This window comes from Prinia subflava, chromosome 2, assembly GCF_021018805.1.
Source record: "Prinia subflava isolate CZ2003 ecotype Zambia chromosome 2, Cam_Psub_1.2, whole genome shotgun sequence".
In the NCBI taxonomy this organism is placed as follows: Eukaryota; Metazoa; Chordata; class Aves; order Passeriformes; family Cisticolidae; genus Prinia; species Prinia subflava.
In genome coordinates this window covers 1,074,241-1,089,476 of record NC_086248.1, presented here as the reverse complement: position 1 = coordinate 1,089,476, position 15,236 = coordinate 1,074,241, and the positions used below count along the sequence as shown (strand labels likewise).

General features: G+C 51.7%; 1 protein-coding gene across 2 annotated transcripts; it reads left to right on the top strand.

Annotated features, from left to right (window-relative positions):
• Positions 1-704: 704 nt before the first annotated feature.
• On the top strand, positions 705-14,953 carry LOC134564143 (interferon-induced very large GTPase 1-like). Of its 2 annotated transcripts, XM_063422809.1 has the most exons (3): positions 705-824; positions 2,184-2,374; positions 5,609-14,953. In XM_063422809.1, the coding sequence occupies exon 3, from the start codon at positions 5,611-5,613 to the stop codon at positions 12,907-12,909; it is 7,299 nt and encodes a 2,432-aa protein (XP_063278879.1). In that variant the 5' UTR covers positions 705-824; positions 2,184-2,374; positions 5,609-5,610; the 3' UTR covers positions 12,910-14,953. The 2 variants fall into 2 exon arrangements, with proteins under 2 accessions (XP_063278879.1, XP_063278885.1); XM_063422815.1 differs by lacking the exons at positions 705-824; positions 2,184-2,374 and adding an exon at positions 2,382-2,508.
• Positions 14,954-15,236: the final 283 nt, after the last annotated feature.

Genomic DNA, 15,236 nt, shown 5'->3' with positions numbered 1-15,236 from the left:
CACCTAGGCAGCACAGAATCTGAAAAAAATGAAAACTAAAACTTAAGCATCAATAGTATCTCAAGAGAGCAGGCTTCAGTCATAACAATGTTTCATCCTGGCCAGAGTTTGGCTTGGCACTTTCTCTAAAAGTGTGAGAACAGGGATGCTTTGCCATTCAGGCCAGAGCAATATTTCCCAAGCCTGGTCATAAGAAAAGCAGGAGCTTGTTAGCAGTTCCTGGGAACAGACAGTGTTTCTGAAAATCTCAGGAAGAGCTGAGCCCAGGTGCTGCTCTCAAGGCCTAACAAGCATTTCCTCAGCTCACACTGCAGCCTGGAAAGGAGGGAGGTGGGGGAATGCACCACCACAATCACACTACCATTTTATCACTGCTGAAGCAAACTTGTACATGATGGAGCAGTAAAGAAACTTGTGGAAGATGAGTTTCTGCATAAATATACCAATAACAATGTTGCAGTGCTCCCTGTTCTCCTTTTCCTGATGGAGCAGCAGCCCCAGGAAGGGCTGAGAGCCTCACCTGCCCTCCAGGTACCAGCACAGCAGTTTAAAAGGTCAAAGGTCTGTGCAAAGAGCTGAGAGTTGTCTGTGAGTGAACTCAGACCACGGCTGGGGAGGAAATTTGGGCTCTAGTTCAGATAAACTGGCCCCGAAAGTCTGGTTTCACTTTCACACAGTGCTGCATTAAAAAGCCTGATTTACGGGAATTACTTCGCTGCCCCTATTAAAGGGGAAACCGCACCCACCAGAGAGTCAGGGCTACATAAAGAGGGGCTGTGCTGGGCTTCTCCCATCCCAGGAGCTGCGGGACACCAAGGAAGAAGGTAGGGCCCTGGGGATGAGCTGCGGGGCCGGCAGCAGCAGCGAGCGGGATCTTGTCGCTCTCCTGCCTCCTGTTGCCGCTGTTTTGGCACGGCTGGGGAGATGGCAGGGCAGGAGAAGAGGGGTCTGAGGGCAGGGGAGGGCAGTGTCTGCTCCTCCGTGGGCTGCAGGAAGCCGCCTTTGCTGGCAGCCGCTTTGGGGGAGCTCGGGGGAGCCGTGTGCGCTGCGGGGGCTGAGCTGGGAGAGGGGGCCGGGGTCAGAGGGGTGGGAGCGGAGCGGCGAGGGAAGGAGGAGGGATGCGGGGGCATGGAGGGGCAGAGCGAAGTCTGCAGAGGCGCAGAGCCTGTCCCGAGAGCTGGCGGCGGGGCTGGCCGGGCACAGATCCCTTGCGGAGCCCCTTCCCTGCCGCCAGCCCGTGCCCGGCCGGGAAACGCTCCCGCAGGCGGGCCCTGCCCTGCCCGGCCCGGGCACCCCCAGCCCCGCGGCGGGGCCGGATGGCTGCGCTCCCCGGAAGGCAGGAGCGATGGGGGATCATTGCTTTTCCTCCCCATTCAGGGAGGGTGAAATTCAACTCTCTTACAGTCTCAACGTCAGCACTCAGAGCGCTCTGGTTCCTGGGACAGTCTCTCAAAGGCACCAGCGCCCTCAGAGCCCCATTCTCTGGGGCAGGGCTGGGGAAAACATTCTCGGCGGGCTGTTCCCATGAAATGGGGTGCAGGCATTCCCATGGCAGGTCCTGCTACCCGCCTTGTTGCTTCCCTCGTTTGATTGCCAGGAGGAACTCGATCCCGAGTTATGCCCTGAATGTGCTTAGTGCCTCTCTGCGGGCACTGACACAGTCACATGGGGCTTTTTCCCTATTCCTGAGGAAAATGGGAAGCCGTGCAGGGACTGCCAAGGGTGCCTGGGGTCAGGTTCAGGGTGTGGCTGGGCTGGAGTTCATGTTGTCCAGGGCAGCCCCTGACTCCTGAGACTGAATCAGTGCTGGCAGTGCTCCAGTGGGAGAGAATTTGGGAGGGGACAGGGCTGGGACAAGTGGCTCAGGTGGACAAGCTGCAGCAGTGACCCTGAGCCAGCAGTTCCCTTCCTGAGCAGCCATCCTGCACTGGGGCTCTGCTGGTCTGGGAGCAGCTGGACATGTGCCCAAAGAAAACAATTGGTGTCTGAAGTCCCTCCTGTGCTCTGCCAGCACGCCCAGCTTTCCTTTGCTGCTGACCTGCCCTTATCTCAAACCAGTGGCTTTTCCTGCTTTTGTCTTCCCTAGTGGAGGAGGAGAGTTGGCCTCCAGTGCATCCTGGAATGAATCCTTGCTGCTCATGTGTTGCCTTCTCCTGACTGTCTTCTCTTCTCTTCTCCTTTAGCATTTTGGGCCTTTCCTTCCTGGTGCTCTTCCTCCTGAGTTCTTGAGGTGTTTCCCATCTTCTTCTCCACATCCTGCTGTGTGCCCCAGGCCTGCCACTGCCGCTGTGCTGTGTCCCCTGAGCTGGGGCCCTCGGCTGCCGGTGTCTGCTGGAAATCCAAGGCTGGGAGCAACAGGAGCATCTGCTGTCAGGTGGGTGAGGGGAATCAGAGCCCTTGCTCAGATTGCCCAAATCTGCAGGGATTCCCGAGGGAAAGCTGCCCCTGAAGGCTCTGGAAGGGTGCAGGAGCCCTCGCATCTATACCTGAGTCCAAGTCCCTGTGCTGGTAAGAGTGTTGTGGCCTTGATGGGGTGGAAGCTGAATGCTCAGAAGGATTTTTTGCAAGGAATAAATCTCTGCAGCATCCAAGTGAACTGAGACTGGGACAACTTTCAGGGTTGTGTGACAGTGTCAAAAATCTCAAAGGTTTCAAGGCAGTATCCAGTGAAAGCACCAGGTCCATTAGAATGGGAATCATGGAACGATGGAATGGCCTGAGTTGGAAAGGATATACCCATGTCCTGGGAGAGTCAGGATCAAAAGCTTTCCTGAAATCCAAAAAGCTCACATTAACTGGTTGTCCTTGATCAGCTCCATGGTTTAATGTGTTGTGGAAGGAAATTTTGGGTGACAAGCAGGACTTTCCCTCTTGAGTCTGTAGTGGCTGTGACCCATGACTGCCTTGTCCTTCTGGGGTTCTTCAGTTAAACGTGACCATCAGTGATGGCTCTGTACAGATTTAAAAGACAGGTGTCCACCAGGGAGGTGGGAAGCTTCCTGGAATGGAGCATATGACCCCCTTCTCTCCATATTATTATGACTTTGAAACTATGGGTCTTTCAGGCAATGATACAGGAAAAGGAATAACTGGCATTAACTAGAAAATATATATTTACTAGAAGAAACAAACAACAGCAGCAATAGTAACAAACAAAGCCAGAAACCCAATCCCAGCCTTGTCTCACCTGTCAGGCACCGCCCTTTGGTGCACTTCTGGGCACAGCCAGCAGGGGCGCCGGTGGCTCTCAGCCAGATAGGGTGGGTGCAATGTTATAAAAGTTAACATTATAATACACAGGACATATCCTCTATGTTAATATTTTGCAAAAGCTTAAACTAGAATATATATTTATCACACTATTATATAGAATCTACACAGGGATTAGGGTATTAACTATAAAAAAATGAAAAATTATATCATATCAAAAGCAGTTAAAGAGAGATTACCAACTGTATTATATCAAAATAATTTACAGAAGTCAATAATAGCGAAAGAAAATAACTACAAAGTTATTTATAACAACAGCTCACTGGCAATGGCTGGGCCTGAGGTGGGGGCTGGTGGGGGTGGGGGTGCTCCCAGGTCTCAGCACAGCACGCACCAGCTCTGGGCTCCCAAGCAGCAGAAGAGCAGAGAAGCAAGTTGGCAAGCCCTGGTCTCAGTGCTGAAGCAGGAAAAAAGTGGAAGGGTAAAAAGGAAAAAAACCATAGAGCAGCAGGATCTCAGGTTAGACCCACTGTGCTGCATGGCCCCTGTGTTGCTCACCCCTGCTGGAAGAAAGAGCAGCTCCTGGCCCCCAACCCCACACAGAATCCTGGGCCACCCTTCACCCATCGTGATATTCCTGAGTCAGGGTGGGAGGGAACTGTGGCAACTCCAGACACAAACCAAACCCAAACCAAAACTGGCTCTGGGATAAGAGCCATCCCCAAGACAGGACCCCAGCACCTTCCAGAGGTATTTCCCAGGGGCTCTCTGTAACTTGTCCTGAGCAGCTTGAAATCTGCTTCCCTCAAGGCCAGGGCTGAAGGTTTGCTGACACTTTTCCTCCTGTCACCAGAGATTTTAATCTCAGTGGCTCTGTGGTAGCAGTGCCTGAGATGGCCACCAATGGGCACTTGGCTGATGAGACCCTCTGTGCTAACGAGGAGCAGGTCACAGAGGACACTGCTCTGACTGGGCTCCCAAAGTCTGCAGTCACTCCTGATGGGCTCCCAGGATGCCCCAGGCACAGCTATGGGGAGGGACAAGGTGGGACAAGTGAGGGGCTGTGCTGGCAGCTGGAGCAGGAGCACAGCTCAGAGCCCGTGTGGCCGTGCTGGGCATGGGGGGAGTGTGTCTGAAAAGTGTGGGGTGCCCATGGGGAGAGTGTGAGCGCTGCCTCCGGGTGCTGGGAGCAGCAGGCTGGGTCAGGCAGCGACCAGGGCAGGCGTGGGGCTGTGCAGGGGGTGCAGGATGCAGGCAGGGCTGTTGGATGGGCACCGGGGCTGTGTCAGTGCTCCAGGGAGCCAGGAATGCCCCTGGCTGTCTGCACTTGTGAATTGAGGAGTTCTGCTGGGAGGATGTGGGTGGTGGTGAAGGCAGGACCATGTCCAGGGCAGGCTGTGTCACTGAGTGAGTCTGTGTGTGTCTGTCTGTGTTAGTGTGTGTTCATGTTTGTGTGTCCACATGTATCTCTGTGTGATACACAGAAAAACTCTACAACTCGTGAAAGTTTTAAAGTAGGTGTGTTTTTATTCAGTGCTGAGATGCATGGGGGATAGCTCCTCCTAAGTCTGCGTGCTTCTAGCAATACTTACCTTCTATTTATTCTCTAAAGTATTACACATACATTAAGTTTTACAATTTGCCTACACATATTCATTACCTAGCTCTGCCTAGCTTTGCTTCATACTATAATGAGCTTTAAAGTCCTTCTGCGCTTGTGCAGGGCTCTCTGGTGGTTGTCTGGTGGTTGTGTGGTGGATGAAATAAGAAGTCTTCTTCAGGTCTGAGCTCTTCACCTTGCCTCTTCACGCACGGTCTCTGGTCTCATGGCCTCAGTCCAAGACTCAAGGCTGGTCTTGGCTGGTTTAAGGGTCCTAGCAGTCTTCCTTATCACAGCCTTGCATTCTCTCATCCTGCTTCTGCAAGAAGTTTCTTTCTTATCAGTGACAGCCATGCATTTTTTTCGTTCTGCTTTAGCAGGCACAGTAAAAGTTAAGCAAGATACGTTGTCTAGACTGCTACTCCTAATCAACCACCCCTTAATTCATAACCCTCTTGCCGCATGTGTGTGTCTGTGTGTGCCACTTCGTCTGTGTGCATGTGTCTGCGTGTGTCTGTGTTTGTGTCTCTGTGTCTATCTGTGTGTCTGTGTTTGTGTCTCTGTGTGTCTGTGCTGTCTCTGGGATACACCCTCAGCTTCAGGGTTGATCCTCCAAACAGGAAAGCAACAGGAAAATCCAGAGTGCTGGAAGGAGACCCTGGCTCTTGTGCCATCCCAGGCTGGGCTCCACCAGTGGGGTAGGAGCAACCCCCGGGGTTGCAGCTGCTGCAGAGCCTCTGCCAGGAGGCTGGGGCCTCTGACAGCACCTCAGGGAAAGTCTCTTCTCTTCCTCCACAGACATGGCTTTGCAGCAGGACACACAAGAGGGGGATACAAAGGCACAGCTCCTGGCAGAGGAATTAGAGAAGGAAGGACTGGATGCTGCATACTGGCTGCCCAAGGTGATGCAGATCGTGGGAATCAAGTGCAGAGAAGCCCTGCAACATCTGGAATATAAAGACTACATCAGGCTGGAGTGTGAGGTACAGCACCCCTGGGAGAAAAAGGCACTCCAGAAACTCATGAAAATAACAAATGACAAAATGTGTGAGGAGCTGCAAAAGAAAAACTCGGAGAAGACAAAGCAAAGACAAGAAGTGGCCAAACAAGCCCTGAATGATCTGACAGAAATGCTCAACAGCCACAGTCACAGCCAGGATGCTGTGAGGGAGAAAGCAGAGACTCTGTGGCAAGCCATGGAGATTCCCAAAGAGTTCTGGCCACCACCAAAGAAACCCTTGGCAGATATGCTGGAGAGCATCCAGAAGCAGCTGGAGCAGCAGGAGTTGTCAGCAGTCACGATGGAGAGCATCCCTGACACAGAGCTGCTGCAGCGGGCATCGGGGGGACTGGCCCTGCAGGGCATCTACAGAAGCAGCAGACCTGAAGATGTGCTGGCAAAGCGAGAGCAGCTCCTCAGGGTTCCTGAGGGATTCCAGCTCACCGGTCTGGAGCAGGGATCGCTGCTTGAGAGGAAGGAGTTCTCCTCCTCTGCAGCAGAATCCACTTTCACCAAGTCCATGGAGCAGCTGGGCTTCAGTGTGAGTGTTTCTGCCAAAGCCTCATTCTGGTGTGTTCATCTGGGAGCAGGTGTAGACTACAGCAGCTCCTCACAATCACAGGACACCCACCAATCCTGCTCTGAGCAGAGCTATTTTTGCACCAGCATGTACCAGTACATCCCTCTGGCCTCCTGCTACTTCCAAAGGCATCAGCTTCGCCTCTCGGATGCGGCTCTGCAGGAGCTGCAAGACATGGAGCAGCTTTTGAGCGTCACTCAGGAAGACAAGGCCCCTCTGCTGAATAGGTGTGAGAGGTTCTTCAGCAGGTTTGGGTCCCACATAAACGAGGGTCCGCTCCACTTTGGGGGAATATTCTGGTGGAAGGCGTCGACAGAAGGATTCCGAGCCGAGCACAGGGAAGAGATGAAGCAACAAACGTCTGAAGCACTGAACGTTTTTGTAGGGGCCAGCTGGGGTGGCTTTGGGGTCAGTGCTGGGGCTGACCTGGATGTTTCTAAATCCAGCTCACAGGCTTCTGTCCTGGGGAGAGCTGGAGAGAGTTCCCATACAGCAATTCGGCTCAACGTGGTAAACACAGGGGGCCCACCAGACTCAGCTTCTTTTCATCAGTGGAAAATGGGGCTCATGTCAGATAACAGAACGTGGTGCCTTATTGACCGTGGCTTTGAGCTGATCCCAGTGTGGGATGTCATCCTGTACAATCACAGTGGGGATTTTAAGTCTGTCGGTCAGATGAGCAGAGCACTCAGGGCTGCATACAAAGAGCTGACCTGTCAGTGCATTGGCACCATTTTTGGGAAGGAAATAGAAAGTGCAGTGCAAGAGGCCAGAGATTTCCTGGGGATTGTGAAGACCTGGGAGGTGACGGTGGATGAAAGGAAGCTGCTCATGCTGATGGAGGTAAAAGATGATCTGAATGCAAAAACCAGGAACCCCAGTGTGTGGATCAACGTGTGCCTGTCAGACAAAGCCCTGCAGGACTTCCTGGTGAACACCGTGCGGAGCTGCCAGGAGTCACCTCCAGAAAACAACAGCTGTATCAAGGTCATGTTGAGAAGCCTCCTGGATCCTCATATCTACTCTGTCAAGGACTTCCCCGAGGCTTCCTTCATTATGCAATGGATCTTCCAGACTGGGCACCCACTTCCCAGATCTCCCAAAGTCTCAGAGCTTGGAGAGCTCATCAAAACCCTGCAGCAAATGAAGGAGCACATCCATGCTGTCACCTACGCACCAGGAAGCTCTGCTTCTGCCATTCATGAAGCAAAGATAGAAGCCACCATGACCAGCAGCCTCACCATTTATTCCTTACTCCAGTCTCTCCAGGAACAGGGTCAGAAGGAGATGGAACTGTTGGTGCTCTTGATTGCAACCAGCACAGGGTACCAGGTGGAAAGCAGCACTTTCCAGCACCTCCTTGGACACCCAGAAATTCAGTACATGGCCAAGGAAATGGAAGCGGCACATGAGGAGTACGTGAACCTGAAGGAGCAAGATGCCAACAGAGCTGAGGCCTCCCTTCTGCTGACGGGTCTGACTGTGACACCAGAAAGTCAAGAGCTGTCCCCTGAGCAGAAGAGGGAGCGTTTAGTTTTCATGGAAGATCACATGAAGTGTTCGTGGTCCACACGGATAAAGAATCTGCTTCAAAAGCACAGAGGAGACGAAGACTGGGAGAAGCTGGAACATAACTTGCATTCCTTGATCAGTGGGTGTTTGAATGACAAATGGGATGAAGAGAGGATGCAGAACATACTCAGAGACATGGAAGACACTTTTCCAACACCTGAGCTGCCCAGTCAGTCCCAATCAAAGTTAGATAGTAGCCAGTCAAATGCAAATGAAACCACTGAAAAGAAGGAGTTCCTCCAGTTGCTCAAGCGCCTGGGACTAGAAAGTCGCTATCCAAGAAAAATGGGGATGGGAGATTTCCACACCATCTGCAAGACATCTCTGCAGGACAGCCAGCCCATCCAGGACACAGAACTGCCGTTATACTTCTTGCAAAAGTTGTTAACCCTCGATTATGGGTTGAGGTACCTGACTTGCTGGGATGAGAACAGCCCAGGCCTTGCACCCATGTCAGAAACTGCAGAGCAAAAGGATGAGCCATCAGACTTCTTTGAAAACTTTCTTGATAATCTGAAGGAAGCAGCCACTGAACTTGGAGGCACGGATGGCCATGTGCACCCCATGGACCTGCAGATGGCCATTTTCCATTGTGCTGATGACTTCCTGAGACAGACCCTTGCAACCAAGTTGGCGTTCTGCCAACTGGCCCTGCCTCTGCTGGTGCCCAACCCGTGCACTTCACACATTGAGTTCCCGCTCTACGCCCTCAGCCAAATCCAAAGGAGCTGGAAAGAGGTGCAGAAGTCAGGAAAGCAGGCCGGAGGAAAAACTTATAACAACATACTCATCGTTCAGGCACAGACACCCATCGTGTCCTTCTTCCGCATTGGCAGCTCGGCCTCCTCTTCCAAGTCTCAGCTCCTGAACGCTCTGCTGAGCAGACGCAAACACGACACTTTCTTCCACCGCCACTGCAGAGGCAGCACCAGGGAGCGTTTGCTGATGGAAGGGGTGGTGGAGATCGCCTGGTACTGCCCCCGTGGAAGCCCTGATGACACCTTTGAGTGCTGCGTGGCTTTCTGTAACCTGCATGGAGACGCCAGGGATCACGGAGCACAGCTGCAGTTCCTGCAGGAGATATCTTCTGTCAATGTGGCTCTTGTGTCCAATTTAGAACACATTGACAGTAGGGGGAAAAAGCTTCTGCAAGACCTGTGGCAATCACAAAGGCCTTTGGTTTGTCTTCTCACAGAAAAAGAGAACATTGCAGCTGGACAAGCCAGTAAAAATACAACAATAGGGATCAAGAATAGAAATGAAGCAGAATTGATGGAACAGCTGACCAAGACAATTGGGAATCTCCTGAAAGGGTCTAATACACGTTTCAGCCTGGATGCCTGCATGGACAAAGCTCGCCAGCATGGATTCGTAGTGGATGCAGATCAACCGGCGTGTGTGACAGCCAAAGCAAAGGCAAAGGAGCTGGTGGACCTTCTGAAGAAAGAGAAGCTGTCTGAGATCAAATCCCAGCTGCTGCCGCTTCAAGGAAAACTGTGGTACCAGTGGTGCAAAAAGGACAAAGAACTCACTCGCTTGCAGGAGAAGAGGAACAAGAGCATTGAGCACCATCGCAGCCAAATTGAAAACGAGAAGGCAGAACTAAGAAGAAAGCAACTTGAGCAAGCTTTCCCCCTCAACTCACTGATGAAATCATTCCTTGTTTTTCTCCAAACCCAGCCAGCAGATACCAAGAAATATTTCCTGCAGTGGATGAAGGTCTTTATGAGTGACCTGTCCTGCGGTCGAGTTGAAGAACTGAGGAGAGACTATCACAGCTTGTGGTCTGAAATCCTGGCAAGAAAGAAAAGCCAGGAAAAAACCAGTAAAAATGCTCAGCTGCTGAGTCGCTTGGATGCCCTCTCTGATGAAATCAATGATTCATCCATCAGCCTGGAGCACCTTCTGAGAGAGGTAGGGCAGATTTATGAAGCTCTGGAATTAATGAAGACAAAGAATTACAGTTTTGTCAAACTGCCAGAAATTGCAGCAGAGCTCATGGTTATGGGATATCCTGTGGAGCTGATGGATGGGGATGCTTCTTACCTGCCCTTGCGCTGGGTGGGAGCAATCTTTGACAGCTTAATTGAGAGGCTGGGGGACAAACGAGTGTTTGTGCTCTCTGTGCTCGGCATCCAGAGCACGGGCAAGTCCACCCTGCTGAATGCCATGTTTGGTCTGCAGTTCAACGTCAGCGCGGGGAGATGCACCCGTGGAGCCTTTATGCAGCTCATCCCAGTGGGCGAGGAGCTGCAGCAAGACCTGGGCTTTGATTTTGTGCTGGTGGTTGACACAGAGGGACTTCGTGCAATTGAGGTGGCCAATAAACAGTCCCTGAACCATGACAACGAGCTGGCCACCTTTGTCATTGGTGTTGGCAACTTGACTGTGATCAATATCTTTGGAGAAAATCCATCTGAAATGCAAGATGTTCTCCAGATCTCTGTGCAGGCTTTCCTGAGGATGAAGAAAGTCAATCTTTCCCCAAGCTGTCTCTTTGTCCACCAAAACGTGGGAGAAATTACTGCCAAGGAGAAGAACATGGAAGGACGAAGGCGTTTGCAGGAAAAGCTGGATGAAATGACCGTGGTAGCTGCTCAGCAGGAATTCTGTGACGTCTCCTCCTTCAGCGATGTCATTGGCTTTGACGTGAACACCCACATTCACTACTTTGCTCACTTGTGGGAAGGAAACCCCCCTATGGCACCACCCAACCCCACCTACAGCCAGAATGTCCAGCAACTCAAGAGCAAAATCTTCCAGGCTACCCAAAAGGAGTCAAAGCGCAGCATTTTGAGGCTGTCGAGCCTGAAAGATCGTGTTGGCGACCTCTGGAATGCTTTGCTGAATGAAAACTTTGTTTTCAGCTTCAAGAATTCCCTGGAGATTGCTGCCTACAGGAAACTGGAAAGTGCCTTTAGTCAGTGGACCTGGAGGCTGAGGAGTCACATCTTAGACATTCAGAGGAGACTTGACAACAAAATTCGGAATGGGGACTTGCAGACCGTCCCCCGAGAAGAGCTTGAAGGGCTGGTGCAAGAGACAAGTGATGCCATTGAGAAAGAAGTGGAAAAGTATTTCAGGGAAGACAAAGACTGTGAGACATTGGTGCAGTGGAAATTAAGCACAGAGCTGAAGCTGAAAGAACTAAAAGAGACTCTTCTTCTTGAAACAAAAAAGAAATGTGAGAATCTGATTGAGCTACAGAAGGAGCAGAGGAAACTGGATGCAAGGAAGTTGGAATATGAAGATGAGCTCCTGAGAAGGAGTAGGGAGGTGGCTGTGACTCTGAAAGGGAAGAGCCTCAGTGAGGGAGAACTGGAGGACAACTTTACTCTTGTCTGGAACCAGTGGATTGCCGAAGTCTCCCGTGATGCTCGTCCACCAGAACAGGTGGATATCGATACAGAAATTGAAGATGTCCTTCTAGAGCACTTTAAGGAGCCAGGTTTCCATGAACGGATCAGGTCATTTCCCAAAGAGAGAGGATTTTCTTTTGACAAAGAGAAACACATCACAAAGAAAAAGTATTTTGGCTTAATCTCAGATCCCAGGAGCATTGCCAATGATGGTGTGAGCAAGTTGCAGGACATCACAGAAAACATCATAGCGACTGTGAGGGCAAACATTGATAAAAAAGAACAGGAGAAACGCGATTACAGTCGAAGTTTTATTCATGAAATACTCAATGAAGTAAGAAAAGGTGTGAACTCTGTCCCCAGCAATGCAAAATGTACTTTTAACAGGGAGTACAGCACAGATTTGTCTCTGTATCTGTGCAAAATGGCAGCAGAAAGGTTTAAAGCCATGCATGAAGCATTCCAAAAGGCAAATGACCCAGTTGTGTACCTGAGGAGCAAGAGAGAAGATTTCTTCCAATGTTTCCAGATTTCTTGCCAAGGAGCCACTTCAATCACATCTTTTGCTGGTTTCCTTTGTAACAAGATTGAACTGGCTCTTCGCCGGGCGATCTATGAGAGGACATCTAAAGACATTGCTGAGGATATGCAGGGCAAATTCCCAGATTTCAGAGGCAACAGAGCCAATCTGGAAGTTTCCATACTGAGACACCTGGCAGAACAAGAAAATTTTGAATATTTCAAGCAGTATCTTAAGTTTCCAAAAGATTTTTTTCAGAAATACATTGAGACAAGAGTGAAGAGTTACTGTTTAGATGACAGCAGGAGGTTGCAGAAATTTTTAGAGTCCTCCCTTAATCTTCTCTATCGAAACATCCTGTCAGCAGTTTCTTTATCAACCCAAATTGTCAAAGACAGAAAAGACAGAGAAGACAAAGTCTCTCTTTGGTTGGATGAGTTTTGCAGGAAACTGACAGAGGTGATCAGCTTGCCCAGAAGTGACCTGAAGGGCCTTGAGCACCAGGAGGTCACAGACATTGAGTTCCTGAGCAGCGTCATAGCAAAAGCTCTGGATGAGCTGAGGGACAGGCTCAAGAAAGAATTTGCTGATGCTGACCTGAGCTCATTTTCAAGGCAGCCTCACACCATCCTGGCAGAGCATTTTTCAGGGTGCTGGGAACAGTGTCCCTTTTGTGGGGCTGTCTGCACAAACACCATGCAGGGACATGATGGGGACCATCAGGTGATTTTCCATCGCCCACAAGGTGTGACAGGATGGAAGTGGTATGGGACAGACCAGCTGAGCACTGGTATTTGTTCCAGCCGTGTTGCAAGTGACTGCACTTTCACTTTTGATGGTAGCCAATGGTTCCCCTACAAGACGTACCGTAATGCTGGACCTCCTCTTTCCACTTGGAAAATTCTTCCTGATTCCTCCACGCAGGCGTACTGGAAATGGTTTGTGTCTCATTTCAGGACACAGCTGGAAGCTTTGTACAACAAGAAATTTCAGGGAAGAGGAGAAATCCCTGAGGCGTGGCAGAGAATTACCAAGCAGGAAGCACTGTCCGAGCTGGACAAGCGTTAGGCCGCATCCATGGGAAGGAAGAACCACAAAAGCTTTGCAGTTTAGAAGAACTTTTTTTAAGACTCTCCACAAAATGCAGTTCCAATGATGATACTCTCAAGCCCAATGATGACAATGGTATCCAATTGCTCCCAAATTTGGTGAAATCAGGCACATTACTTCAGCCATCCCTCAGCAACTTCCTCACTTCATGACAAAGCCAGAATCCTCTTGCCTTCTTGCTATAAACATTTCACTCTGCTTTGTCCTAGACCCAAACCAAACCCCCTCCTTGGAGTGATCAGCCTTGTGGCCAAGCCTGAGCCCAAGGGCCAGGGAAAGAGCAAAGACAGCACTCCAAGCACCCCTTGCATCAGCTGCTGTGAGACAAGAAGGGACAGTGCCCCAAAGACAGTTTATCCTGCAGCAAGGAGGTGTCCTGCTCAGAGAAAGGGCTGTGGGACCTGAGGCCAGCTCCATGCTGGCTGCAAGCTGTTCTGCTTGGCTTTTGGGTGTCATCGTTCCCTCCCTGATTGCAGCCTCCTGGATCAGGTGGGGCTGTTCTCCCAGCAGGAGCTGTTGTGCCTCTGGGCTCAGGAAAGCAGTGACACAACCACCCCAGGGCTCAGGCACTGCTTTCACTCCCTGTCTCTCAGGTGCTGTGTCTCTGTCCAGGGCAGCTGCTCCTGCTCAGGTGCCTGGGGCTGCTGCCCTTCCCTCCAGCCCTCAGCCCCAGCAGAAGCTGCTCCTGCCTTGGCCTCACTGCTGAGTAAAAGCCTTTGGAATGCCCCATGTGGAGAATCCTGTCTGCCAGCACCTTCTGCAGCAGCTAATAAAATTGATTTGGACCTCACTGCTCTGTGTCTCCTTTGTGTTCAGGGGAGCCACAGCTGGGGGTGACTCAAGCTCTGTGTGCTGCAGACAGGCAGGGGACAGGGGGTGGCTCTGGGGCAGGGGCTGTGGCAGCAGAGGCTCTGCTGCATTCAGGGTCTCTGCTCCAGGAGCAGCTTCACTGTCTGCAGGGACAGCAGAGAGGGCAGGAAGCCCCAAACCACAACATCCAGGGAAACCAATGTCAGTGCCAGGTGCCAAAGGAGGCAGCACTGGGAACCAAGGCTGGCCTGTCACACACACAGAGGGCTGAGAAGGTTGATCTCAGGGAGGTTCTGTGCTCTGCTCAGCTGGGAACGTGTGGGAGAAAAGGGGATTGGGCCCAAACTCTGCCCAGCCCAGCCCTGGCCAAGCAGACCCAGAGCCAGTGACAGGAGCCAGAGCTGGGCTGTGTGAGCGTGTGCTGCAAGGGGTGAGTGCCAGGGACTGGGGACAGCTGGGCTGGGAGGGCATTTGTGCTGGCTCCTGGAGACAGACTGGGAGTGGAGGTGCCCCTGGCCATGGTGTCACTTCCTGGGCTGCATGGGGAATGTCCCAGTGGAGCTCCTGGAGTGAGTGGGGGAGATCCAGTGCCACAAATGGGTGCAGTGGAGAGGACCCAGTGCAGCAAGGGTGGGTGGTCTCAGGCCTGGGCTGGGGTATCAGGAGGGTGCAGGGTCCCTCACCTGCTACACTCACCTGTGCCACCTGTCCCAGCTCCCTCTGCAGTATGGCCAGACTGTTCCCTGCACCTTTCCCTGTCTCTGCCAGGACCCCTTGGCCAAAGTCTCCCTCAGTGGGATTGTCTGGAACCTCCTTCCTTGCAGGCCCTGCTGTAGGGAGAAGCACAAACAGCTTGAAGGTCTTTCCCAACCTCAACAGTTCGTGGATGCGGTGCCTTCCAGTGTCACTGGGATGCAGCAGCTCTCCCAGGCTGCAGCAATCGGGACTAAGGGTGGAGTGACCCTGTGTAACACCCCAGAACATTTACATATAAGGGGCTAAACTGAGCTTTCTTTACTCGGGGTTGGCATGAGAAATACTGAGCAGGCATTCTCAAGATTTCAAAATTACACAGCACTTTGGTGGCTAAAGATAGAAAACGAAGGACTTTGATCAACTTGTTCCAGTCTCTGACACTCTGCAGGGGTCCCGAGGAGCGCTGCTGGTGTTGGGGTGTGACTGTAAAGCACAGCACAAACTGTCCAGTGGGGTCGGTCTGCTGCACACTCTGGGGCTGGTGAAGGAGGGGGACAGGTCTGAGGTGCCTGGCTGGGAGTAGCTGGGGTGGGGATGGAAGGGCAGGTGGGGAGGTCTGAGAAGACCAATTTTTCTCTTAGTTTCCCTTCCTCCATTTGCTCTCTTCTTCCTCCCCTTCTTCTTCATCCCTCTGCTCTAGACACAGGCTGGGAGAGCTTGTCATGTTCACCTGGAGAAGGATCCAGGGAGACCTCAGAGTTTCTTCCAGTGCCTCTCCC

What these genes read in the sequence shown, in the direction of transcription:
- LOC134564143 (XM_063422809.1), top strand. Translation starts at nt 5,611, where the DNA reads ATGGCTTTGCAGCAGGACACACAAGAGGGGGATACAAAGGCACAGCTC.